General features: G+C 48.7%; 1 protein-coding gene across 1 annotated transcript; it reads right to left on the bottom strand.

Annotated features, from left to right (window-relative positions):
• Nucleotides 1–12: 12 nt before the first annotated feature.
• LTF (lactotransferrin) lies at nucleotides 13–27,630 on the bottom strand. Its single transcript, XM_045778709.2, has 17 exons — nucleotides 27,473–27,630; nucleotides 21,435–21,598; nucleotides 19,263–19,371; nucleotides 18,756–18,938; nucleotides 18,305–18,452; nucleotides 17,751–17,806; nucleotides 16,148–16,326; nucleotides 15,488–15,662; nucleotides 14,609–14,763; nucleotides 13,330–13,420; nucleotides 12,331–12,378; nucleotides 11,659–11,814; nucleotides 9,859–10,000; nucleotides 4,940–5,007; nucleotides 2,934–3,118; nucleotides 1,556–1,745; nucleotides 13–217 (listed from the first exon to the last, which is right to left on the bottom strand). The coding sequence occupies exons 1-17, from the start codon at nucleotides 27,513–27,515 to the stop codon at nucleotides 183–185; spliced, it is 2,127 nt and encodes a 708-aa protein (XP_045634665.2). The 5' UTR covers nucleotides 27,516–27,630; the 3' UTR covers nucleotides 13–182.

Here is a 27,630-nt window from a genome sequence, read left to right as displayed (position 1 = left end):
CTTTACAAGGAATGAAAATCAACAGCCTTCCTCATTTTATTTATTGCGAGGATGACAGCAAGGAGCTGGGAAAGCAGATGACTGGCCGGGAAGGGAGAAGGCCCAGCGCCCCCAGGAGGGGCCGAGAGCAGCGAGGGGCTGAGGCGTCTCAGGAAGGAAGGCCAGGCCGTCCTTGGCGGGTTTTATCTACTCAGGAAGGCGCAGGCTTCCAGAAGCGCTGTGGGACACAACAAAGCAGAAGATTCAGAAACTGATTTCTTTTTTTTAAACCAAGAGGTCAATCGAGGAAGGTGCTGAAACACAGGCCTTCTCCCACCTGCCTTCTCCACCAAGCCCCCTGAGCCTCCTCCTAGCGGGGGCCCCACAGCTCTGGCCCTCACTAACCCCGGTGACTTCCTGCGCTGGCCTGAGTGTCACAAGCCCCACCTCCCTTTGTCTCTAGTTGAATCAACTGTCACTCTCAAGTTCACAAGACGCAGATGGTCCTCTGACGGGAGCAATCAATGCCCTGGTCTTCATGCAAATCCGTCTGCAGTGGCGGTCACCTACTCGTGCACTGGGTCATATGCACTCGCTGAGGACTACTTCGTGCGAGGCACTAAGTGCCAGGGTTCAGCAGGGACACACGGGCCCTGCCCTCAAGGGGCACGCGGTCTCTGCCCGCCTGAGCTGACCACTCATAAGAAGAGCCCTGCAGCCTCTCTGTCAGAGCGGAGTCCTCGGACCACCTGGTCACAATTCCCCCAGATGCCGGTTGGGAAAGGGCAGTGACAATATTGACGTTTGGGGCTGGGGACTTCTTCGTTGGCCGGGCTGTTCTCTGCTTTGTTTAGCGGCACCCGAGGCTCCCGCCCACAGACACCAGCTGCACCCCCTAAGTTGTAAGAATCAAAAACACCTCCAAGCATTGTCCCCTCGGGGGGGAAACATTGCGCCTCGCTGGGAAGGACTGATACAGAGCTTCTCGGCCTCACCCCATCCCTGGGCCCCCCACCCCATGCCTCCGGCTGTCTGATGAGGTACCAGGAACAGGGCCCTGGGTGACCCCATGCACAGGGGAGGCGGTGGACATCGCAATTTTAGAATCACCGCCTGGAGCCTTACGACCCTGCAAATATCTTATAAATGTGTTTAAAGGAGCAAATTATTTGTCAATTCATTTTCCTGGCTGGTATTTACGGTAACTGTCTAGAGACCAGAATTTGGCATTTCTGAATACATACGTGTGTCTATGCACATGTATGTGTGTGTACGCGCGTGTAAGCCTATGTACATACAACTACACGCATACACACACGCACTTCTCCTACTGAATAAAATGAATCATCAGACTCTAAAACCACGACAGGCACTACAGCATTATTAAACTTTCGCATGTTACTACTGCCTTATTTTTCTCTGTCTTGCATCTCAACAGTGACGCTGTGACTCCCTAACGCAGCGGGATAACCCATCGCCTTAACTTTTATTCCTTTCTTCATTCCTAGAACGCCGCCGGGCCCTCCAACCTCGCCACCCCTCCCACCCGGGGGCTTCTCCGCAGCATTCCACTTACGGGAGCTTGAGCATTGTCTCAGATTAGCGACCGCCGTGACGTACGCGGATCCCAAGTACTCTTCGTACGTGTTTTTGCCCTGGAGTCTGGCCAGGCACTCCGTGTTGTCATTGAACAGAAGGTTTTTGGTTTCAGACACGAACAAGCAAAACTCTCCCGGGCATTTAGCTCCGTTTCTTCCAAACTGATTCTGTAGTAACAGGGCAGACAGTAAACGAGTGGCCGAGGGAAAGGGTTCTCGAGAATGTAGGGATTAGGGGAGGCCAAGGACATCTCTTCCATCAAGAGCTCAGCCCTGGGAAGCCCACGGAACGAAAGGAGCAGAGTTCTGGAGGCCTTCCACTGCTTGGCTGAGCCTTCCCCTGCCCCATGTCTTCCTGCAGCCCGTGCCCCCGGGGGTCACAGACGCACCGGGCAGTGCCTGGGCCCCTCACTACTTCTGATTTCACCTCCCACCATCTTTCCCTCCTTGTCCACCTGTGGCCTCTTCCTGTAGAACCTCTGGGTGGCTAGGTGTCAGCTGAGGATTTCTGAGATCTCCCCCAAAAGCTGATCACCTACAGCATTCTGAGAGGCCAGCTCTCGCAGATAGACAGTCTGCACTGGAAATCTGTCTCTGCCATTGATCAGGTCATTGCCTTGGGAGGGTGGGGTCACTTAGCTTCCAGTGGCCACAGTCCCTCTTCGGTGCCGCAGGCCGAGAACAACACACCTCAGTGATGAACCCCTCTCACCAGCACCAGTGAGTGTGCCACAGTGAGGTTACTGGACCCATTACTACCATTCTAGGGCCACCGTCTTTATTTTTATTATTTTTTTAAAGATTTATTTATTCGACAGGATAGAGACAGCCAGCGAGAGAGGGAAAACAAGCAGGGGGAGTGGGAGAGGAAGAAGCAGGCTCATAGCAGAGGAGCCTGATGTGGGGCTCGATCCCATAACGCCGGGATCACACCCTGAGCCGAAGGCAGACGCTTAACCGCTGTGCCACCCAGGCGCCCCATAGGGCCACCATCTTTAAATCACAGCTGGACACAAGGTGTTCTGATACAAAAACTAGAAGCTCTAAAAGAGAATCACAGACTTGAAGGAAATTGCATGGTTTCCTTCAAACCACTTCCCATAGATAGCCATAAACCTACAGGAGTTCTGGGTGTGTTGTTTCTAGAGATTACACACGTGGACGCCTCTGTCGTTCTCATCACTGAGACTCTGGGCAGCTCCTCGGCATGAAGCAAACACGGTCGGCACCAGCTTCAAGCAGAGGGACAGGAAAGACGGGCTCTGGACGGGCTGTTACCCCTACAGCGCTGGGACCCACCCCCTTCGCAGCAGCCCATGCAGTTAAGAGACAGCGGGAGGCCCTGGCGATCCACACCTGTTGGTCGAGCAGCACCTGCTTCAAGTGTTCTGCCTTCTCTCCCCGAGATACCACAGCGTGGTTCGGAGCCACGGCCAGGTGGCAACTCTGAGCCTCCGTCACGGGCTTCCGGGTGCCATCGAGGCACAGCAGCTCAAAGTCCTCCAGCCTCAAATCCCTAGCCCAGGCCTCAGGGTTCCCTCCTGGGGAGAGAGAGAAAGGCGGCATCAGCCACGGGGCTGCCCCACTCAGTCAAATCTCAGTCTGCCCCACTCAGACCCCCACTCAGGCAGGTCCGCCCGCCTCTCCTGAAATGCACACGTGAGGGTCGCAGTGACGCGAGGGAGAGGGAACGGTCTGTCCGCACAAGCCAAACAAACTTCAAATATAGCAAATGTCAGTGCCGCTTCCATACAAGGGGACAGGATCCAGAAATATAAGGGAGCGAAGCCCTGACACATTCTACAATGTGGCTGAACCCTGAGAACGTGATGCTCAGTGAAAAACGCCAGGCGCAAAAGGCCATGTGATTCCATTTCTGTGAAACGTCCAGAACAGACAGACCTACAGAGACAGAAAGGAGACTGATGATTGGCAGCTCTGGAGGAGTGGGGGAAAGGTGCAGAGGTACTTTATGGGGCGTTCTAGAGCGTTCTAGAATTGGACTGGGCTGGTGGGTGTGGCGCTCCATGAGTGTGCTGCAGACCACTGAATCCCACACTGGGAATGGGTGGATTTTTATAGCACGGATTATATCTCAACAGAGCTGTTAATTTTTTTAAAAGAACGCCCTCCACCTGTGCCCTATTTTCCAATGAGTTTCAGAAAAAGAATATCTAGTTTATGTTCAAGAAGAAAGCGTTTTGTCCTTCCCTTCATATTCAAATGCTCTTAGCATATAACCAGACAAAGGATAGGAACTTCTACAAGTTTATCGAATATGTTCTCTCAATTAAAAAAAATAGTTATGAAATCCCAAAGAAACTTACACTGAAATCTGACCTGGCTCTAGGGGATCGAGGGTACACTTAATCGTGATGAGCACTGACTCATGTACGGAATTGTTGAATCACTATACTGCACACCTGAAACTAATATCACACTGTATGTTAATTATATTTCAATAAAAAAAAACTGACATCAATCGATCCCCGGAGACCACTTAGATTACTGGTTCATACATTTGAAATAGAATCGTATGCATGTCTGTGTGTGTGCAAACACAGGTTCATTGTTCAGGCCCCTGATCTGCTCCTTCTGCCCCCTCTCACCTCATAACAAAAACAAAAAAAAACCCACTTTATCCATTCTCTTGGCTTTGTCTATTTAATATTGAGATCACGCCAAACTTTTATGTCTGTCCTCAGTCCTTCTCCCAAGAGACGTGGGGAGGACCAGAAGGTGGGAGGAGGGGCTGCGACTGCCGATATTTGAAGGACAGAGGCAGAAGGTCTAGGCGGTTCTTTCTCAGGGGACCAAGTGGTGAGTCATCCGCTGGGGGCCGTGGGGCCGAGTGGGGGTTCGGGAGAAGGCTGCAGTTTGGATGGCGGCCAGATGGCTCGAGGGGCTGAAGCTGGCAAATTATTATTCCTCTTCCATTATCTGTACCTGCCTGTGACTTGGTCCCTCAAAGACTCCCAAGGAGTTTCCAGACTGAGGGCTCACATGGGTCCGAATGAAGGCCTTTACTTCCTTTTTTAAAACTATGGGACAGGAAGATGGTGTGCTTCTGTGGTTGATGAGACTAAGCCACTGTGGAGACATTTGCTACTGAGTATGGCTGGTGTGTGTGTGTGTGTGTGTGTGTGTGTGTGTGTGTGTGAGAGAGAGAGAGAGAGAGAGAGAGAGAAGAGAGAGGGAGGGAATTTGGTTTCAAAATCAATGTGACACTCACAGACATACCATGTGGCATAATGAGATAAAGAATTTTGGAAGTAACTTGATCCAAAGCCTAGAAAAGGTTATAATAGCTTCCCAGTTGCAAATCTGAATACTGAGACAAGAAAGGGAAACACTTTGCTTACCATTCGTGTTCTGCAAGACAGTGACATCTTTCACAAAGGCGACATCTCCAGCCCTCTCCGCCAGGCACCTAAAATGTTCCAGAAAATAAACACATTGCCACAGAAGACAAACAATGAGGGTTTTCGTAAATATTTGTAATATAGATTCCAAAAACTGAAGCTTGGGAGTAAACATGGAACAGATAAAGACAAATATTTCCAGGCACTTATGGTTTAAAATGGTAGCTTGAACACATATGTTTGTGAACCTTCCCTGCTTCTAGAATCCCAATAAAATGACATTAATGAGACTGTTGGAATTTTTTTTTACATTAGTGAGATTTTTTTTAAGCTATAAACCATGAGCCAGAGAATGGCAGGAGGGGAAGAGAGAAGGTAATACTGACAACGTTTGGAAGACAGAGGGCAAATCAATGGGCTGTAATTGACCCAGCAGAGCAGAGACAGCTGTGACGTAAGCTGGAAGTGGGGGAAGCCCAGAAGAAAACTGATGTGCACTACAGAACTCCAGAAAGGCTCATCAACGAGAAGTACCAGGCACCACGAAAGTGACTAAGGCAAGAGGAGTGGACAGAGTGTTTATAGACACAGCTTAGGTGCCCTCCTATTCCAGATGGATGGGAGATGGCTCTCCACACCTCACTGTGTGGCAGAAGACTAAAGGTTTGCTCCTAACAGATTGAACCTGAACAACACTAGAGACAGAGAGCCAAGCACAGTGGAGAGCAGAGGCCCAACACTGATATCAGAGAGTGGATTAAAAACCTATATTCTGGAAGGTTAAATCATAAGCTCTTTCCCACACTCAACCTCCCAAGAAGCATACGGGATGATTCTTTCTCTGGAAAAGCTGATCAAGCCAAGAAAAATTCCTATAGATTCTGACATGGGGATGCCCCACAGTGAAATGACACAAACCAGTTGCCCCACAGGTGAGACTCATAACCAAGCCAAGACGTGGTACCTGATGAGGAACTAACAGAGCTAGTGCTTCATTCGTAAATATGGACAAATGGCCAGAAACTGCTGGATCTTTGAAGAAATGCCAGAAAAAATTGTAGACTGGAAAAAAAAAGTAGCTAATTATACTCAGAAAATACAGAGACAATACAGGAGAGAGAATAAAACTTTTTTTTTTACTACAATGAATATCATTAAAGAGATGAAAGAAAGTGTAGCATTCATAAAACAAGAGCAAGAAGCTCTAAGAAAGGAGCAGTCAGAACACTAACAGTTCTTAGAAAGTAAAAAAATCATCATAAAAATTCTCAAAAATGATAAAATGATTAGAAGGGTAATCTGAGGAAATATTCCAGAAACTAGAAGATAAAGAAAAACAAATAATAAAAAAATAAATAAGAAGAAAATGAAATGTTAATCCAGGAGTCAATAATTTAAGATATTAAGGTTTAAAGAGAAATCAGAGAAGACAGGGTAGAAATTATCAAAGAAGTAATAAATTAAAATTTCCCAAAATGAAACATCTTGAGCTTCCAGATGAAACAGGTCCACCAAGTGCCCAATCCAAAGGATTACAAGGAGACCCAGATAAACTAACATAATAACAAATTATTATTTAAAAAAAAGAAATATCAGTGTGAAGTTTCAGAACATTGGGGATTTTTTTAAATGGTTTTTTAAAAACTCAGAAACTTCTTAAGAAACTTGTTTTCAAAGCATTTTACTTTGATAAAACCCCAAATGAATTTTTCCTAAAATGTACATTTCATTCATTGTTAAATCTCTGTAAATTTAGAGAGAAATACACTTTTAAGAAAGAAGTATAGGGGTCTGATTTCTTTACTCTTCACAAAATATTCTTTGTGTCGACCTGTGCATCTAAGACACTTCCTAACCCTCCTAAAGCTTATTCTCTCAGAATTAGGAAGTTACAAATAAATTGTTGAAAACTCAAAAGTAATTTTTTTTTCAAAAAGGAAGAGTTCATATACAAAGAATCAGGAATCCAAAATGGTATCAGATTTCCCAACAGAAATTCTAGATTTAGAAGACAATGGATTAATGTTTTTAATTTTTTGTATTTGCTGTAGTTTCTGTCTTTCTTTTACATTATGGATAATTTTTCCACCTATCTTCCCTAATTCCCTTTTTAGCTACATCTAAGCTGTTAAACTGGTCAGCTGCATAGCTAGTTTCAATTGTTACATTTTTTCCTTTCCAGAAGTTCTATTTATTCTTTTATAAAAAATATTACCTTGTTTTTTCTGCTGGAAAACTTGCTTCTGATAACTTCCCCCCTGTGTGTTTGGTTAATATCATTATAGTTATTTTTGACTGTGTACTGCTCATTGTTATCAAGACAGGATTTTTGAGTAATCGTTGAGGACTATCCTAAGGTGCTGTCTTTCAGGCAGGTTTCTAGAGGGACCATTAGTCTGGGACCACTTTTAAAAATATTTATGAGTTGAGAATTTCTGGACCATTCTAGGGGATATAAGTTTGAGCAGCAAATCCATGCACGGTTGGCTCGTGCTTCCTGTTTCTCAGGGATGGTGTGCAATCTCCTCCTTGTTTTCCTCAGCATCCAGCAACTTGTTGCCCTCAGGAGTAGGTGTGGAAATTACTTCTGATTCACCCCTACCTTAAAGGTGTATGTAACCTCGGTGTTCAAATTTGTCACGACAGGTAACCGTCCTCAGGACAAAGTGAACACTGAGCTCTCTGAATTCCTACTCCCCCTTAATCATCTTACAACTTTGTCATTTATTTGATATTCTTAAGAACGTGTGTGTGTGCGCGCACGTGTGGACTAATCCAACATTTTTGCTTGTTTTTAGTGACAGAATTGGTCAAAATAGCTAATGCTGTCCTCTCTCAGATAGGCAAAATCCTGTCAAAATCCCTCGGGAAAATGTTTTCCAACTGACACGTCGTTATCCAGCCAAACTCTACATCATTCCACAGGTAGGACGAAGACGTTTTCAGACATGTGATAAATGTCTGTAAAACGTTTACAGACATGCTGGAAAAACAGCAACACCAGTTCAGCCTTTCTCAAAAATATGTGTTCTATGCCAACAAAACCAAGAAAGCCAAAGATATGGAATCCAGGAAACAGGCAATTGAACATGAAGTATGTCGAAGGGAAATCCCAGAATGACCATCAAGGGGAATCCCAGGACCACAGCTGTGCGGGGGGCCTAGAGAACACCAGTCCGGACCCAACCGGGCCAGAGCAAGATTCCCAAGCATCTGATGAATCCGAGTCAGCATTCACTGTGGGTACGTATTTTGAGGGGGTTTATACCACTGGCTAAGGATTTTGACATGAATTAATGATTTTTTTAAGCACAGAAAATTAAGCAAAAAAATAAATAAATAAATAAATAAATAAATAAATAATAAGACACCTATTAACTCTAGAGTAAACAAAAACTTTGTACCATAAGGGACATATTTGGAATGAATACCACATATTTAATATGAGGATATGTACATACTCATAATAACATAAGCACTGAACATGACGTGAATCTGTGGGGTGCTAAAAGCAGGTGAAATTTGTGCTTGTGAATGGAACAGGCACAGAGGCAGCAGGAGAGGTTAGAACTTCTCCCGTAATGGAAAGTCAGCAGAAAAGAGCTGAAAACCGAAAATTAAGAACCAGCAATGTAAGGATGTTAGTTAGAAATATAGCGGTGATAGGACTTCTGGGTCCAGCGCTCAGTTTAGACAAAAGACAAACCATTTCCTTCTTGTATAAATAGGAATACGAAAGTGTAGGTGTTTCCAATAAAAAAATACCTTCCCATGAGTTTAAAATAGAAAACCACATGATTCCTCTGGGTTTTTCTCAGATATGTGTCTACTCAGTATTTCTGAGCAGAATCACATCATAAATTTTCCATTTGCAAATCCTTATTCTTTTTAAGATATTCTTGGACATTCACAGAATATTTTCATGAGTCACTCACACTATAGGAAAAGTTACGTCTATATCATCCCATCACTGGAGAGAGAGCTACTGAATTTATATATTAAAAAGTTCAAAGACCCCAGTTGGGCCACTGTCATTTTCTGATCCATGACGCCATCTGGTGGTGGAATATATCTATATCTATATCTATATCTATATCTATATCTATATCTATATCTATATCTATATATATCCCCTCCCCACCCCTCACCCCCCCACCCCCCCACCCCCCGCCCAGTAAGCTCCACACACAACCCTGAGATCAAGACCTGAGCTGAAATCAAGAGTCAGACACTTAACTGACTGAGCCACCCAGGGGCCCCAAGTGCAATATATTCTTGGTGGATAGAGAAAAAGGGACTGGGGAGGACCCCTGAGAAGTGACCACCGACGTCTGTAGGAATGGGGTTGTACTTTTGAGTTGTGGATAGTTGCCGTGGATAACTAAGTGATTATAACCAGTGGATTCTGAAAACATGTTTTTTGGTTTATCTTTCACTTTACTAGTGGAGAATAACACGGCACCACGGCTTTGTCCCTGCCATTTCTAAGGCTGAAATCAAAGAGAAAAATGAGGCATGCGACGGAATGACAACCCCGATGGGCTGGGGGTGGAGAGTTTGGTGGCTACGGGAAAGAGAATTCTTGCCCATAAAATTGAACTGTAGAAAGGACTTAAGAGACTACAGACACGACCCATTTGATTTGGAGGAGGGGGACACTGAGGCCCACTGAGGCTGACTTTGGCCCCAGACCACGGGGAGGGGTCCGGCAGAGCTGAGGTCAGGCAGCCCCGTGGCAGCCTCCGGGGAGGAGTGGAGGAGCCCCAACAGGTGCAGCCCCTTAGTGGACCCCGAGGCTGCCCCCTGGCTCTGCTGTGACAGGCCGTATCTGGCTTCTTAGAAATGCACTGCCAAGATGCTGGATGATGAGGGACGAAGGATGAGGCCCTACCCTGGGCAGGCTCGGCCGCAGAACTCACCTAAAAGCCCCAGTGTAGCCGAAGTACCTCTCACTGTTGTTGGGCACGCACTTGTTCTCACCCTTCTCGTCGCCGACGCACAGTGCGCAGAGACTGGACTTCGGGTCAGCCCCAGGGGCACAGCTCTGGCTAAAGAATTCATCTGCGGAGAAAGAACACGGGCATCAGCGCTTCGTCCCGGAGTCGAGACCAGAGGCCTCTCTACCCAGCAGGCCCCGCAGCTTAGGTTGGGTTCATCCCGTGGCCTGGGACAGACAGCACACACTTGCTGTCACACCCCGCCAAGTGCTATCCCCCACCGAGGGCCCAGCAGAAATCAGAAGAGCTTCACACGGGAGGCACTGACAGGAAGTCTGCCTGGGGGCCGGAGAAGAGGGTCTGGGACTGGGCAGAAGGTCCCATCGTGACAGCCTCGAGCGGGAGACTCGACTGATGAACTCGGCGGCGACCCGCGGCAGAACGTGCGGGCCGCCCTCCAGGATCTGACGTCCCCTTTCCTCGGAAATAGAAACCCTGCTTTCTACCTGGGCGCCTGGTCCCTTAGACGAAAGACTGGCCTTACCAGCTGCCCTGTGGCTAGGACAGACCTCGCCAGCGAGTTCCTTAGAAACACCCTTCGAAGACAGTTGGCACAGGCCTTTCTCCCCTTCTTCTCCTTCCTTCTGCACGCGGCATGCGGACCTGCACTAGGCCTCCCGTGGTGACATACATGGGCCATGAAGGGACCTTGAGCATGGCAGCCACACAGATCAGGACAGCCAGATGTTTGAAAGCCGGCTCTCTGACACCACGTCATCGTCACAGTAGTTCTGGACAACCTAACCTCTGGGTTTCACTTACGTGACAGAGAACAAAACCTCTGCTGCTTGGAGTTTTTTCTCCTTGCCGCTGAACTTCATCTGAACTCACCCACCCTGTGATCTGAGCCACATTAACACAGACTAGCATGGTGAAGGAGAGAGGACACGCCGGGGACATGAAAGTCCTGCCTCGACGAGCGGCGAGCACCCGTTATCAGACCTGTGCGGCCCCTAACCCCTGGAAGAGCCACACCGCGTGTCAACCTCCGGAGAAGCCCGGGGAGCACCTGCTAAGGTCCCCCCAGCTCGGAGGCAGCCGCGGGGCTTGGAAAGGGCGACCACGGCGAGTGCTAGCAGCGAGGAGCGGAGCCCCGCGGAAGTCGGCGGGAGCCAGGCTCCCGAACCCACTCCAAATGCGGCAGCGCCCCCTGGAGGAGACGCCTGCAGGAGAGGCGAGCCCCGACGAGAACATGCCACACGCTGTGGCAGGTGGGGCGCTGCTTACACGCGGGGCTGGAGCGCGGGGCGCGGCAGGGAGAGAAGGCCCCAGAAGCAGGCGGAGCCAGAACCCTCGAGCTCTTATTCGGTTTCCTGGCAGTGTGGAGGAAGAAGTCCGTTTCCTGAGGCAGGCACGTGCCTTTCCCCAAATTAGGAAGAAAGCGCCTATGAGAAATTTGGATCCGGTGCTCCAAGAGATTAAAAGAAAAAGTAACATCTGTACTTCGGAGAACCTGCATCTATTCTTAGAGCGCAGAGAAGCAGACTGACTGATCCCCCAGTTTTTTATCTTGGGGTGGGGTGGCTGGGGCAGGGGAAGGGCGAAGTGGGACCCACTCAGGGCTGCTCTGTCTGCAGGAGGCAGCCACGCGCACAACACGCTCATCCCAAAAGAGGCGCGCCGGCCACAGTCGGCCTGCCCCTCCCCGCCCCCGCCCTCCCCTGAGGTCCCACAGCTCAGCGTGCCTACCCACGTACCCACGACTCCCTCAGGACGCCTTACCAAATTTGCAGGAGCCTGTCTGGTTGAAGAGCAGGCCCATGGGAATGTTCCAGCCTGCAGTCCTGCCCACGGCGGTGTGGCAGGACTTCCTGCCTTTCAGAGAGTTCCAGGTGAGATCGGCATCTGATTTCCTAACAACGGCCACAGCAAGGTACCCTTGAACAACAGAAGAGCAGGTCTGAACCTCCGGGGGGGAGGGGGGAGCAGGGGCTGGCATGGGATTGGAGCACAGCTGTCTGCAGCCCCAGAACAAGTCAGGGAGCGCCACCAGGCAGTGATGCCCCCGGGTATCTGGCCATTGTCGGAAGCTTAGCTGGCTGCTCTGTGTAAAGGGGAGACCGATCCAGGCTATGAAATGAAGAAGTAAGACAAGCTGAGCCTTCAAAGTGATTGCTGGGACCGTCCCTGACCAGCCCTATGAGACAGGGATGTAACAGCCCTCCTGCCCCGTGACCAGCACGCAACGAGCAGCTCTGACAGTTCTCTGTCAAGTGTGAGGGTCAGTAGAACGTTCACTGCAATTACTCATCTACGAATTATCTGCATCTTCAAAAGAACTTACGGCTTCTCCGGCTACATCTCTTTCTGTGAGTTTTTTTAGAGTTTCTGCCACCCCCTCCTCTGGCCACGAGGACTTACCCTCGACCCTGAAACGAGCAGGTTCCAACTCACCTTCCACCGGTCTATCCACACAACCTGCATTATTAGGGTTCTGTGACTCTGAAAGGACAAAAACAAGCAAAATGTCATTAAACACCAGGCTTTGTTGAGAAGCCGCAAACTTTTAAACCTCAGCCACGCGGGGTCAAATCTGAAGAGACTGTGCCGCGGTCCCATGTTGCAGCTCGTTCACAATGGCCACCAGCTGGACATTACCAAATGCCTCTCCACCACGGGGGGGACAAAGAGCTGTGGTCGGGTCACACCGCAGAACACCGCACAGCCACGAGATTCAATATTCTTTGGATGAACAGCCCAAACTTTCACACCGAGCGAGAGACGTACAAAGCACACGCCTCGCATGTAAGGTTTAAAAACAGGCAGAACTGCTCTGTGCTGTTTGAGGTCAGGGGTCATCACCGTGGCCGGAGTAAGGGGACTGGTGGCAGGAGGACACCTGCGGCCACGTGGAACTTGCTGTGTCTCGATCCGGGCACTGGCGCACAGGGACGTATCAGCTCGTGAAATATCACTGAGTTGCACTCCTATGGGCACTTTTCTGTATGTATCTTATACTTTACTGAAAACTTTTTTAAAAGATTCTATTTATTTATTTATTTATTTATTTATTTGAGAGGGAGAGAGCATGAGTGGGGTGCCAGGCAGAGGGAGAGGGAGAAGCAGGCTCCCCGCTGAGCAGAGAGCCCGATGTGGGGACTCAATCCCAGGACCCTGAGATCACGACCTGAGCCAAAGTCAGATGCTTCACCGACTCAGCCACCCAGGTGCCCTTAAAACCTTTTTTAAAATGAAGAGGAGGAAACCAATCGATGTTCTGTCACTTCTCAACAGAGCAGGCTGTGTGGGTAAAAGCCCCTTTCCTTCATTCTTTCCCCCGATTCTCCTGTTTGAATGCATCCACCCATCGCGACATCGCCACCTGGCCCCACGGCGTGGGCTTACTCCATGGCCCAGACAGAATAAACCAGAAAGGACGCTCCCCTGACTTACTTTGGCTCTCTGCCAGGACAGGCACCAAACCACACTTGCCCGCCACATAGATAAGGCCTCCATCCAGGCTCAGGGCATCAGCTCTTCCTTTCTGTAAAACCAAAGCAAATAGTCAGCACCACACAGTGTGGCTGTCTCCCGTCCCGCCTGTCCTTACAGTCTCTAAGAGCATGGCTTTAGGTCAGAGAATGTCAGCTATTCTAATAAAACAGCGGAAAGAGACAGGGGTTTGTTTGAACAGAGCACCCAAGGAAATACTAGGTGCACTATTGATTCTCAACCAGCCCCCCACGCCTTTCATGCTGTCACTTCCAATGCAGAGACCAGGCACAGGCGGCACTGACCCTCTGTCCTCCAAGCAGTCTCGGGACACCCTCCTGGACCAGCCTCACTCACTGAGGAGACTCATGGAAACAACTGGCCTGGTCTAGTCTCATCCCACGGGCACTGCAGGCAAAGCACTACCCAGAAGTTGTTCAACATGGGGACGCCTGAGTGGCTCAGTCCGTGATCTCAGGGTCCTGGGATCGAGCCCCACATCGGGCTCCCTGCTCAGCGGGTAGTCTGTTTCTCCCTCTGCTGGCTGCTCGCCCTGCTTGTGTGTGCTCTCTCTCAAATAAATAAATAACATCTTAAAAAAAAAAGTTGTTTAACAAATGAGCAGCTATGACTGATCTGCCTCACCCTGGGAATGAACAAGCTCGCACCCAAATTCGGGTGATGAACACGGATTCATCACGACTGCAAACTCCCTCTTCGACTCCGTAATAATTTTTTTGACAACTCTACTAAAACTAACCGGAGACGTGGCTGAAGATTTCTATTCAGGGATGCAGCACCGCGGGGTTATTGATAATGATGAAATAAGGGGACGAAGCGGAAGAGGATCACAGCTAAACCAAGCCACATCCACAAGAAAGATCATTTTTAAGTGTTTTCAGAGAATATATATTCACGTGGGAAAATGGCCACGGCGTCCAGTCAAGCGACAAGGACTCAAAGCCTACGGACAGAACTGGGGCGGTCCAGGGTGGCTGCCGGCACGTGCACACACATACGGAGAAATCCGGGGGTAGGGAGCGATCAACACCTGAACCGCGTGTATCTCTGCTAGTTGTGTTCGACATGCTACCTGTCTAATTTGTCCCGGTCCCCTGCAATAATCGCGAGTTGTTCTTTGAAGCAGGGGGGTGGAAAGGCCACCAGAAGCGGTTCTGAATGGAGAGCGGAGCGTCCAGCCCCCCCCCACCACCACCCCCGGCAGAGTCCGCGTCCCTACCACGACCAGCGCGATGCAGTCCTCGCCGCTGGGCGCCGACGTGCAGCTCACACTCCCACCGCTCGCGCGCCTCCACTGCTCACATTTGTTCAGCTCGTCCTGGCCCACTGCGCACCACACCACCCGCACGCGCCTCTCCTCCACGTCCGAAGCCTCTGCGCACAGGGACACGGCCGTGGTGGGGCCCAGAGCCTGGCGGGGACATCCCGGCACTGCCCACCGCCCGCCAGCCCAGAGAAGCACCCTGGGCACCTGCCGCCCTCCCCCTCCATCCTCGGGGCCCAACCCCTTCTCCAGGCTTCTCATTTCCCTTCCTTTGGAGACTTCCCTGGCTTCTCATCCACCCTTTGAGCCTTAGAGCAATGACTTGTCTAGTATCTCAGGACCACGGGATCAAAGCTCCAGGACACAGAGACAGCGCAGTCCCAGGAGATGGCCTAGTCTCCCCCCCCTCCCGCCCCCCGCCAGCTCCCCTCTGCACTTAGGAGAGGAGGAGCCATGACTGAACTGGCCCACTGTGGTATCCCCGGCCAGGTGCAGGGTGCCAGCCTCGGGGTTCATCGCTGGAGGTACCCTGGCTCTCTTGCTTCCTGTGCATATATCTTCATAGGAGGCCCATAGATGGTGCCATCAGGGCTGGGGAGCCTGATGTACCCAGGGACATAGAATGGCATTAATTGGGTGCCTGTCACAGGAGTTTGGACATATTAAATGCCCTGGCTTGGCTGACTGCACACTGGCAGCTGCCTCACATTTGAAGAAGTGACCACTCCCAGGGCAGGTCCGTGCTGCCTGAGAAGGGAGTTCCCGGCAGGCCTCACCCGTGGCTTACTGCCCCTGCACCAGCCTGCCCCCGGGGCCTGCCTGGGCCTCACTCACTTTCCCGCAGGCCCTGGAGGGCATTGATGTAGTTGAAACCAAGGTACAGCTCAGAATCTATATTCGAGGGGACCCTCCAAAACCCAAGGGCGGAGTCTTTAAACAGCAGGTCCTTCTCCCCTTTGGGCGAGCCGAAGAGCTGGAACGAAGACGACGTGTCTTTTCCAAACTTTTCCTAATTCAGGAAAAATTAGAATTACAGTGTCAGTGGTAACTAGAGAGGAAAGCAAAAACACAATGCTGAAAAACAGTATCTGGAGCTGGGGGATGACCCTGGAGCGGGAGTCTTGGTTCGCTTCCCCCTGTGCAGGGACCGGCGCCATCCCTGTGACAGGAGCTCAGCTGTGGCTTATTCCTTAGAAAGTTGCTAGGGTCCAAGCTCCTTAGGGTCCTGAGAATCTGCCTCATCCTCCCTCTGCTTCTGCTCCAGCCCTTGAAACCCTGTCCGTTCATCGGTAGCGCTGGAGAGAGAGCTTTATTGCTCCTGCTGTCCAGAGCCAGCTGAGTTAAGCGGTTCCCTGAATTTGTTAACCCTTCGTGCAGAGAGGCTGCAGAAGGCCTTCTGGGGCAGCAAGGAATTGGGAAAGGAAGGAATCTCCCCACACCAAATGCAAGCAGGCACAGAGGGCCTTCCTGGAATGGGGGGAGGGGGATGGATACCTGTGCCTTCTGGAGAAGCTCCCAGATCAAGTCCTCCTTGCCATCCACACTCCGGGCCACAACAGCATGAGAAGGGATCCGGGCCAGGTGACAGTCCTTGAAAGCATCCACTGGCTTCCGAGTGTTGTTTAAGCAGAGCAGCTCATACTCGTTCTGGTCAGCCTTGTTTGGCAGGTTCTCTGGAGGAAGGGTGGAAGTGAAGGGGAGCCCAGGTGAGCCTACTGGAGGCATTGCCCATGAGCTGTAGGTCCCCTTCCCCCACCTGGTGAGCTAGAGCCCTCTATAAAACTGGGGGGGGGGGTCAGAAGGGCGGTGGATTGCTCCAGAACATTCAAAAAAAGAAAGATAGTGCCCAGAAAGCCTTGGAGGCTAGCCCGGTGTTCCTCTGTGTCAGATGGGCTGCTCTGGCATTATTAAGACAGCTGTCTCGCCAGCCAAGAAGGCCGACCAGACGCCATCTGTTTCCATGGCAACTCCGCCTAGAAAAGCGCCCCATGGCAGAGGCAGCCCAGCTTGCCAGCCAGGGGGTGATGCCTTACCCACCTCTCTAGAAAGAATAAAAATTACAAGCACTTTTAAGGCAGGAAATAGAGTTGGATCCCTTCCCCACATTGGGTGTTTTCAAAAGAAGGGGAAAGACTGTTTTTATGAGCGAGTTCAGCCCGATTTGGAACTGCTAATGTATCTCGTCCAAAAATTGATTCAGAATCTATGAAGTGACAGGAACCTGCCCAACTCATCTTATGAGATTAGTACAACCTTGATCTCGAAATCAAAGAGAGAAGTACAGGAGAGAATTACAGGCCTTTTGTACTGACGAACATAAATGCATCAATCTCAAATATGCATTAGCTAACTCAGTCTAACAGAGGATTTTAGAAACTAATAGATCAGGATTAAGGTTTATCAATTTATTCCATTAACAAAAGAATGGTCGGTCATCAAAAAAGCTAAAGCAATGCACGTCATTAATGAGATCATCTTAATAGAGGCAGAAAAAGAATGTGTATGTTCAATAACTACTTTGTTTGCTTGTAAGTTTCAGAAAACTAGTGATATGGAGAACTTGGTAAAGTTCTTGACCTTGACAAATGCCATTTATCACAATGGCTACAGCAAAATCATACTAACAGAGGACAACGTAAGCATGCGTTTCGAATCTGGTGGACACATTCCGGGGAGCATTCCTCAACTGTTAGAACCACTGAACTGGACATTCACATGGCATAGACAAATCTCTAAAACAAAATGCTGAGTGAGAAATCTAGGCAGCAGCATGGTTTCTGGTGCTGAAACTTCTGTGGTCTTAGAACCAAAAACACAAGGGGCGCTCTACATTTCGCAAGACCACATACATCTCGAAGGACCCGTGTCAAGTACCGTGGCAGGGCTGTCTATGAGGAAAAGAAAGGCAATAGGTATGGGGATTTAAAGAAAAATGATTGTTTAAAATAGGAGATAACAGGACATAAGAGGTCTGCCCTGTGGGGAACCTTGACAATAGTGTGCCAAGAGGTGAGGAATCCGATTAGCTCAATACTCAAAATTATGGGAGAATAAAAGAAAAGGAGAGAGTACCCGTGGCTCTCCTCCCACCTCTTACCGAACACTGTACTGTCCCTGACAAAAGCCACATCTCCAGCCCCGTCTTGCAGGCACCTGTGGAATAAGAAAGCACCAGAAGGGTCAGCACGGGCCAGCCCTCCCCAACTTCTTCCTCGTGCCTCCCAGGAGCACTGGGTCCTGGGGCTTATCTCCTGGGGGCATCCGACCCACAGAGGTCAGGGCTCTGAGGCTTTGGAGCACCCCAGCTGGGGAGGGGGCAGGAGCCACCCCCAGGTAGATGGTGAGGAACAATGGCTCAGGTGCTGGCCAGAGAAACCCCACCCCACCTCTTGTCTTAGGGACCGAAAGGGCAAAACGGGTCTTTCTATATAAAAGGGTTTGAAACCTCTCCACCAGACAGTACACGCTCACCAGCAAAGTCAGTGGCCTCTTTGGACTCAGTACTTCTGTCTACACGGCAATGGGAGAACTGGACCCGCTCTGTGGGTCCGGCCGGCTGACTGAACTGTATTTGGGGCCAGAGAAAAGGCCTCCAGGGCTGAGGACACATGGCACTCAGGCCACTAGGGAGACAAGGGCCTTCTCACTCACTTGAAGGCACCAGAGTAGCCGAAGTATGGTTCCCTGGAGGAGCAGGCGCACTTATTTCCCTCGGTCCCCGCACACAGGTGACACAGGTTGGGGTACTGTCTCTCATCCGCGCAGGGCACGCAGGAGGCAGAGAAGAATTTGGCCGCAGCTGTTCAACACGGTGAAATAGACCACAAAGTGTGAGCCAGCCCCGCCCCAGCTTGTCACACCCCCCAGTGTCAGTCCTGTGGGCGGAGAGCCGCTTCCCCCACCCCTGCTGGAGAGCCTCTTTGTGAGGCTGGGAGCTCAGAGATGCACTTGGCCGACAGCCGACTCAGCGGCCACTTCCCACGGGCCGCTGGGGCCATGGGCCCACCTTGGGCTCATCACACATGTTTAGCAAGTGGCCTGTGCGTGCAGCTGGCCTGGAGACCCCTGCCAGAGATGGGCCACCATCCCCCAGCCATCTCACCTTCCTCAAGAGGCTCAGGTGGCCCTGGCCAGTTTAAGAATGGACGGAGGGTACCCATAGGGATGTTCCATCCAGCAGACCTGCCAAGGCCTGTGTGGCAGGACCTCACGCCTTGTAGTTGGTTTAGCTGGAAGTTGGTGCCCTTCTTGGCTATGGCCACGGCATAATAGTGGATTTGTTGCTCTGCAAAGGGACAGAGAGAATTGAAAGCTCTTCACCTGAGAACTGAAAGCCTTAGAGGGAGAAAAACGGCCCACCTTGACCTTGCCCGGGTGGAAAGGGGAGCCATATGCTGCCTTTTCCTCCCGCCTGCTCTGTTTCCCCAGGGAGCACACACATGTCCTCCCCCCGTGGGTCGCTTCTGGCCCGAAGAGCCCAGGGACTCCGTCCCCTGCAAGTCGGATGCTATCCGAGATCCCGTCTCTACAGCTCAGCCCCTCGGACTGCACAGAGCCCAGAGCCAAGGCCAGGATCACTCCTGCTTCTGGGTCTCCAGGGACAACTCACTTGCTTGGGTCCCATACACCTCAGCCGCTATGGGTCGCAGTTTGTTGGGGTCCTGGCCTGCCTCAAACACCAAACCACCGTCCAGGGTCACAGCATCTGCCTTGTTTGCCTGAAAGCAAAGAGGCCAGCCAAGCTTCAGGAGAGAGCCTGCCCTCACCCAGGCGATTCGATTCCAGGATGTCACAAATCTCCGTGGCTGGAAGGATCCTCAAAAATGCTGCTACACTGGCTCTTTTGTATGAGTCCCCCTGCCTGTATCGCTCATTCATTTCAGTCATTTATATCTAAAGTTGTTTATTCTAGATGCTTTCTCCCACTTTCTGCTCTATATTTAGTTCTTTTAAGTTCTTTTTTTTATTGAATAAAAAATAGAACTATTACGCTATCCTAAAATTATCCTAATAAACCATGTGCGTTCTCTTTGGCATATTACTTCTCATATACTTAACATACTGCTTATATTTGCAATCTGGTACAGACAATATTTGGTGGACTGCTTTACTCATCTAAAAGCACATGACATTTTCTGACATCTGCAGAGCCTTTATTGATTTGCTTGACCTCCTAAAACTTTATGATCATGTATTTGTTCCATAGTTTATCAAATAATTCCTCAAATGTTCAGCACTTCTTTTTTTGCTATGAAATCTATGCTTTCGTAGCTCGCTTTGTCCTCCTAGATTTTTTTTTTTCCTTCTGATGACCTGTTGTGGCCTTGGGATAGGCATCCGAGGGTGGGAATCACCCAGACAGCGAGCACGTTTATCTTCATGGCCCTGGCCACTGTGCCTCTGTTTTTCAGAAGATCCGTAATGCCAATTTAGAATGCCACCAACCACAAAGATCAGTTGTGCTGGAAAATCACCAGCAGCACTGGCTTTCATTTTATTGCTCTTCCTTTAGAAAATGCAAGTGCTAACGAATTGGACAGGTGTGTATCCCTCTGGCTACTAAGGGGAACATTTCATATTTCTAGTAATTACGCACGCCCTCTTACTAACGCTCGGTTCATACCATTTTTCGTATATGGTCCTACATTTCTTACCAAGTTGAATTAGGTCTTTATAGAGTGTACGGTCAATAGCAATCCCCTGTCAGAGCTGGTGCATATTCATTCTGGTGCTTCCTAAATTTTTTGCTTAAATATTTTTAATGGCTATAAATTAATTTTTTTATGTTTTTCAGTCTGTTTACTTCATGATTTAGTTCACTGCTTAAAAGCAACGAGAGTTCTTGTTCCTCTAAAGTTCTGAGAATTAACCTGTCCCTTGGTTCTTCAATAATACGTGTTTTATTTCCAACCATGTCATTTGATGTGTGGTATGTATAACTGATTGCGAAGAGGCTTTTATTAAAAAGGCAGATTTTGCGACCTCATCACAGGTCCTCGGTTGAATAGGTTAGAAGAGGGTCTAAGAATCTGCATTTTAAACCAGCAAGGTATGCCAGTGCTGTTTTTCCCCCAGGCCATAGTTATAAAATAATAGCCTACAACATTGTTCAAACTAAATTTTTTTCCCATACCTACTGTTCCGATAACTCTAGATCTTATGAGAAACTTTGACACAGATTACGCACTCCGTGCTGGACTGGAGTACCCACAACCATGGCACAAGCCAGGGACACAGAACATATATGTTGAGTGAATGAGTAAAAATTATTTCAGTAGATCTTATATTTCAAAAAACAAAAGGAATCTGAAATCATCTGGAGGTCATGATTCCCATTTCCTTCCCTCTGGAAATGTCTTGCATAAATGTCCTTCCAATGCCCGGTGCCCTGGCTGGCCCTTCCCCAGCAATGTGATGTGGTAACTACAGACCAGCTGAGCTTACTTTGCTCAGGGTTTGGCGGTAATGATCTTCTGGAGGTTTTCCCGTTCAGAGGAACCCTGACTCTTGCCCGTGTTATATGACTGCTTCTGTGTTTGCAACAGCTGTTATTCACAATTTCTGTTGTGACCCAGATTCCCCACACTTGGTCTCTCAGCTTTGAAATGTTAATATCTCCTTTCAAAATAGCCTGCCTTGTGTCCTATGAGGAAGGAGCACTCCCAAGTTACAGGTACCCAGAAAGAAAAGCAGAGGAGGTAAGGGAAACACATTTTCTATTTCACTCCATTTCATTCCCTCCACTCGGTTTGGTCCCACCCAACACGTGGCACTGACTTACCTTGATGGCCTGGATACATTCTTGGTGAGAGGTTTTCCTAGTGCAGGAGACCTTAGGGCCACCCACTTTTCTCATATTCCGTTGGAATTTGGAGCATTTTGCCGACTCTGCTTTTGAAATGGTGCACCACCGAACACTTCTCCTAGGGGCGGCCACACACAGTCCTGGGAGAGAGAAACCAAGGAGTCAGGGCTTAAGCACTGCCCATGGGAGACACAACCTCACCCTCTGACAGGGTTTTCTAGACTCCTCCATCTCTCTGCTCCTCCCCTTTCCTCTCCACTCAGTGCCTAAGTCAGGCCCCTCTCCTCGAGTGGAGGTGTCTTGATGGTCTAATGAGCATTCTCTGATGGCCGGAGGGCTGTGAGTCTCAATAAATGAAAGGAGATGGTCAGAGCCTCTGGATTATTTTCCTTCCTGTAACTGACACGTTTCCCACCTCTAAAAAATGATGATGACCCTTTGCCTCAGTTTGTGAGGTCCTTCCACCACCTTTGTCCCACTTGAAGCCAAGAGATAGGCAGAAAAGGGTAATCCCTGCTCCTGTTTTATTAATGTGGAAACTGGCTCTTGAGGAGGCTGAATGATTGGTTACTCAGCAGTGGCAAAATCCAGCCTCGAATCCAGGTCTCTCTAGACTGTTGCATTGACAAGAATCTCCCCAGATGATACCAAGGCAACTAAAATACATCCGACTCTTTGTCAGTAGCTACAGTAAGTGGTGTACCAAATGGGTCAGCGTGCCTGAGTTACCACCATTCACCTCTGTATCAAAAACATTTGTTCTCCTGCTGAGACTGCCTTGTTGGTTAGAATCTGTGCAATTAGGAAGGAGGTTGGACCAAATTTGCTCACAGCCCTTAGAAACCACATCATTGAAAAGCTTATAGTGAACATTAGATTAAAATGGTGAAAGGCTGAATGCTTTTCCCCTAAGATCAGGTATCCACTCTCAGTTTTTCTATTCAACGTAATACTGGAGGTCCTAGCCATAGTGATAAGGTAAGAAAAGCAATAGCAGACACCCATACTGGAAAGGAAGGAGTGAGACTGTCTTCATTCTCAGATAACATGATCCTCTATGTAGAAAATCCTAAGGAATGCACAAAATGCTATTCGAACTAATATACAAGTATAACAAGGTCACAGGATACAAGATCACTACACAAAGAGCAATTATATTTTTGCATATAAGCATCGGATAATCCAAAAAATGAAATTAGGAATATAATTTTAGGGGTGCCTGAGTGGCTCAGCCGTTAAGCGTCTGCCTTCAGTTCAGGTCATGAACCCAGGGTCCTGGGATCAAACCCTGCATCAGGCTCCCTGCTTGGCGGGAAGCCTGCTTCTCCCTCTCACACTCCCCTTGCTTGTGTTCCCTCTCTCACTGTCTCTCTCTGTCAAATAAATAAATAAAATCTTTTTTTAAAAAAGAATATAATTTTATTCACAATAATATCAAAAGTAATTAAATACTTAGGAAAAGATTTAACAAAACAAATCCAAGAACATTTGTGCACTGAAAATTATAAAACTTTGCTGAGGGAAATTAAAGGAGATCTAAACAAATGGAGAAACATTTGCATCCATCCTTTATAAAACTCAATATTGTTAAGATGGTAATTCTCCTTAAATTGATATAGAGAATCAACACAAATTCTATCAAAATTCTGGCAGGCCAGTTTTTTTTTCTTCTTTTTGTAAGAATTGACCAACAGATTCTAAAGTATTTATAGGATAAATAAATAAATTGGTATAAATAGCCAAAGAAATTTTATATAATTTGTATTTGTATTTACAATTTTTCTTTATATAACTTATTTTATATAATTTATATTCAATAGTCAAAACAATTTTGAAAAAAAAAATCTGGAGCAATTTTACTTCCTAATTTCAAAACATACTATAAAGCTACAGTTATCAAAACAGTGTGATATTAGCATAAAGACAGACATAGATCAATGAAACAGAATTGAGTCCAGAAGTAAATCCTTATATTTACATTCAATTGATTTTTTTATAATAACACTAAGGCAATTCATTGGCAGAAGGATAGTTTATTAACAAGTGGTGCTAGCACACAGATATCCACATATAAGAAGATTAACTTAGAGCCCTACCTCACACCACACACAGAAATGAACTCGAAGTGAATCATAGAATTTAGTGTGAGAGATAAAACAATTAAACTTTTAGAAGGAAGCACAAGGGGAAAACCATGCAACCTTGGGTTAGGTAAAGTTTAATTAGCTATAACCCCAAAAGTGCAATCCATAAATGAAAAAAAATTAATAAATTGGGCCTATCAAAATTTGAAACTTTTGTGTTTCAAAAGACAGTTAAGAAAATGCAAACACAAGCAACAGGTTGGGAGAAAATATTTACAAAGAACTTTGACAACTCAGCAAAGACAAACAACCCAATCAAAAAATAGGCAGAAGGTATGAACAGACATTTCACCAAAGAAGATACAAGAATGGCTAATAAGCACATGAGAAGATGTTCAACATCACTAATCATTAGGGAAATGCAAGTTAAAAGCACAACGAGGTCTTCATTTCATACCTATGGGAACTAGTTATAATAACTAAAACAGAGGATAACATTTGGGTGAGGATGTGACAAAATGGGACCCCTTGTACATTGTAAAATGGTGGAGCCACTTTAGAAAACAGGTTGGCAGTTTCTCAAAATGTTAAACACAGAGTTACCATATGACCCAGCAGTTCCACTTCTAGATACCCCAAAGAAATAAAAAGATATATCCACATAAAGACTCCTTTGTGAATATTCACAGCAGCATTATTCAGAAAAGCCAAAAACTGGAAACAACTGAAAGTCCAGCCACTGGTGAATGGTTAGAGAAAATGTGGTATATCCACACAAAAGAACATTATTTGGCGGTAAAAAGGAAAGAACTAGTGATATGCACCATGATATGAATGAGCCTCATTTGTGCTAAATTTGGTATTTAGAACACTAAATATTGTATGTAAATAGGTAAATAGGACACTACCTATTGTATGATTCCACTTACATGAAATGTCCTAAAAGGCACATTTATAAAACAGAAAGTAGATTAGTGATTGCCTGATGCAGGGGTGGGAATGAGAAGTAATGATAAATGGACACGAAGAAACTTACTAGGGGGTGGCAATGTACTAAAACATTTACAGTGAGGGTAGTGCCACTAAAAATCATTGAACTGTATGCTTAAAATAGGTGAATTTTGGGGATATGTTAAATATACCTCAATAAAACTATTACAAAACAAAACAACAAAACAAAAAACAAAACCCTTGATTGCAAAAGCCCCCTTCCCGTTTGGATGTGCTTTAGGGTAGAACGCTCAGCCCTCTGCCACCTCCTGTTCATGAACCATCCCCTGCCTAATCCGACCCACCAAAGTATTTGAGGCTCCCTGGGGGGGTTTGGGGAGGAGACCAGCGGCTCCCAGGCCGAGTCAGCAGGCTCTCAAGGGCATGCTACCACAATCCTTCTCCACCAGCCATCGTCCCAGGAAATCCCAGGGGATGTAATCTAGCCCAAGGGTCTCATGGAACTGTCCTGCCATAAACATTAACCCAGTCATATTCAGCCTCTTGTGACCCAGTAGCATTTACTGGATGCCTTCTGTATACACAGCACTGTATATACAAAGGAACATGTAAGCAGACAGGACTAGATCTCACCTCCCATCTGGAGAGGCAGAAAGTCAAAAAAGAGGAAGCGAAGGATGATGAATGCTCTAGAAGAAACAAATACCAAACCAGAAGTGAGGTCCCCATGACCTCAGCCAGTAATCAGGGTGGTGGCCGTCCAGGAGGGTGAAAACAATGGCCCCATTGTTGCAAGCTTGTTTTATGCCAGGTGCTTTACTCAACATTTCACACCTTCTCTGTCCATTGATCCTCCCAATTCCCTGTATTGTGAGTGCTGCTAACACCCTCATTTCCAGGTGAGAAAATAATGGCTTAACTAGTTATGTGGCTTGCCCAAGGTCCCCCCAACTAATAAGCATTGGGTCTTGGATTTGAACCTACAAGGTCAAACACGAAACCTCCTGCTCTCACCACAGAGTGAGCCTTCCTATTTTGGGTGGCTAGGTTAGAGACAGGCTGCAGTAGAGATGGGACAAGTGAAGGGTTTGGGGTCAGATCAGGGAAAGCCCTCAGTGCTGGTCCAAGGAGGTCTTACCCCAGAGGGAGTAGAGCTCTCCTCTCATGAAACAGAGCAGAGATAAGAGCTCTGCCTAGAATGGGGGAGGGATAGAGTGAAAGCAGGGAACCAAGTAGAAAAGCACTGGGAATGCACAAGGGAGAGGAATAGGGAAGTGGTGTCAGAAATTAGCTTGGTGACAGATGGGACCAGAAGGTGAAGAGGGGGAGCAAAACAGAAGACCATGTTTCATGGTGGGTGAGGGCATGAACAGTGGCAGGAATGGGGAGCCCATGGGGAGAGGTGGTTTCTTCCCTTGGGAAGGGCTGAACCAGGAGACTATAAAGGACCACTGAGGGATTTTCCAAGATCCACGGTCCCAGCCCCCCAAACACAGGGGCTGGATCAGAATGCACCACCCACTCATCCCTCCCCCGGCTCTCACCAGCCAACTCCCAAGACACACGTCCCCCTCAAGACCACACGCTCTCTGAAGCAGGTCTGGGGCTGGCCCCTCCTGTATCCCCAACCCCACACCTGAACTGTGCCAGCCATTCAAATGCTGTCCCCCTGACCCTAGATGGAATGGAGCTACTCTTCTCACCCCACCCAACCTCAGCCAGCCAGGACGACCATGGGAGCAGGGCAAGAATCCCCTAGGGCAGGGGTCCAAGGCAACCAAAGTGAAAATGGAACCCAGCGGTGCAACTCTGAGCCTAGATCCTGCACCACCTCCCATGACCACCTCCAGCAAAGCAAGGTTTCCTGCTTCCCGGTCTCTCCCAGGTGGCCCCAACCCTGTGCTCTGCTCCCAGCAAGCCACAGGTCAGGGAGCCAAAGGGAAGCTGGTCCTGAGCAGCTGGTCCTGGCCGACTCCATCCTGCCTCAGAGAAGACAGGGATGACAACACCCATTGGGAGGAATTTGGAGAAGGGGACCGGAAGGTGGGGACAGGGATGGCTTCATGTTCCCTAGGTTTGGGGGTGTAAGCTCACTGTGCTCTCTATCGCCCTTTTCTCCCCAGGAAGCTCCCAGCTGGGAGTACATGCTCTAAGCCAGGAGGAGGCTGACCCGGGCTGGCAGGAGCCCAGGAAGGGAGGGGACACCTGTCGTTTTCCTCTGACCCCCCACATACTGCGGAGGCTCCGATGCCAGGAACCCTGTGTTCACATTCACATCACTGATGTCCATGATGGGCCAGTGCCCTCCGCACAACCCAGAAATTATTTCAGATAGCCCTAGTCTGGGTGCATTTAAAACCAGCAGTCAATCATTTCTCCCTTAGATGCTCTGAAGGAGGGGTCCCCTCAGGAGGGTTCGTGCCATCACCCCTGTCCTCCTGCAGTGGGAGACGTGGGTGTACCTTTGCCTGCCATTGAGCAGGTGGCAGTCAGCCTCCACCTCATAACTGTGTGGGAAGATGGTTGGACTTTTTTTTTTTTTTTTTTAATTGAGGAAACTAGGGCTCTGTCTTGCCCAAGTTACACAGTCCTTGCAGGAGCTGGGTTTAGAATTCCAGTCTCCCGTGCGTCTTGAGCAAGTCAGTCACGTCTCTGGGTCTCCTTTTCCTCCCACCAAAAAGCCTGTCACGGTACTATGCGTACCAAAGGTCCGGGTGGGACGCCATGGGACAGGGTCGCTTTGCGCAGCTCTGGGGACACAGGGACCATCTCAGAGGAGCCCTGCTCTGGCACCTCCCCAGGCAGGTGGGCGGGACCCGGCCGCTCTGGGCTGCCGGCGCTGGGCGCCCACCGGCGAGGCGCAGGGACGGAGGGGTGGGGGGTGGGGCTGGGAGAGGGGAAGCAGGCGCCCACCCAGAGGGCGTCGGGGGGCGGGGGGCGCCCACCTGGCGGGGCGCATCCCCAGGTACCTGCACTCACCAAGGGCCCCGAGGAACAGCAGGGCGGGGAAGACTAGCTTCATTCTGGGTCCCTGAGGCGACTCTGGCAAACGAAGTCTCTGCCACCTGCCCCGGCTCTGCACCCCTTTATCCAGGGCTGGGTGACCTCACGGGGTGTGCCCCGCCCTGTGGCCCAAT

The sequence above is a fragment of the Ursus americanus genome, chromosome 14 (assembly GCF_024610735.1).
Source record: "Ursus americanus isolate L20-20 chromosome 14, mUrsAme1.1.p, whole genome shotgun sequence".
NCBI classification, from domain to species: Eukaryota; Metazoa; Chordata; class Mammalia; order Carnivora; family Ursidae; genus Ursus; species Ursus americanus.
The sequence above is the reverse complement of the archived record's forward strand: the minus strand, read 5'-3'. Positions and strand labels throughout refer to the sequence as shown.

Excerpts from the sequence above, each read along its gene's own strand:
- LTF (XM_045778709.2), bottom strand. The coding sequence starts at position 27,515 with ATGAAGCTAGTCTTCCCCGCCCTGCTGTTCCTCGGGGCCCTTG. Across the intron at positions 21,599-27,472 it reads GCTGTTCCTCGGGGCCCTTG|GACTGTGTGTGGCCGCCCCT; the intron begins GTGAGTGCAGGT and ends TCTCTCTCCCAG. Across the intron at positions 16,327-17,750 it reads CAGGGACAGTACAGTGTTCG|AGAACCTGCCAAACAAGGCT; the intron begins GTAAGAGGTGGG and ends CCCTTCCTCCAG.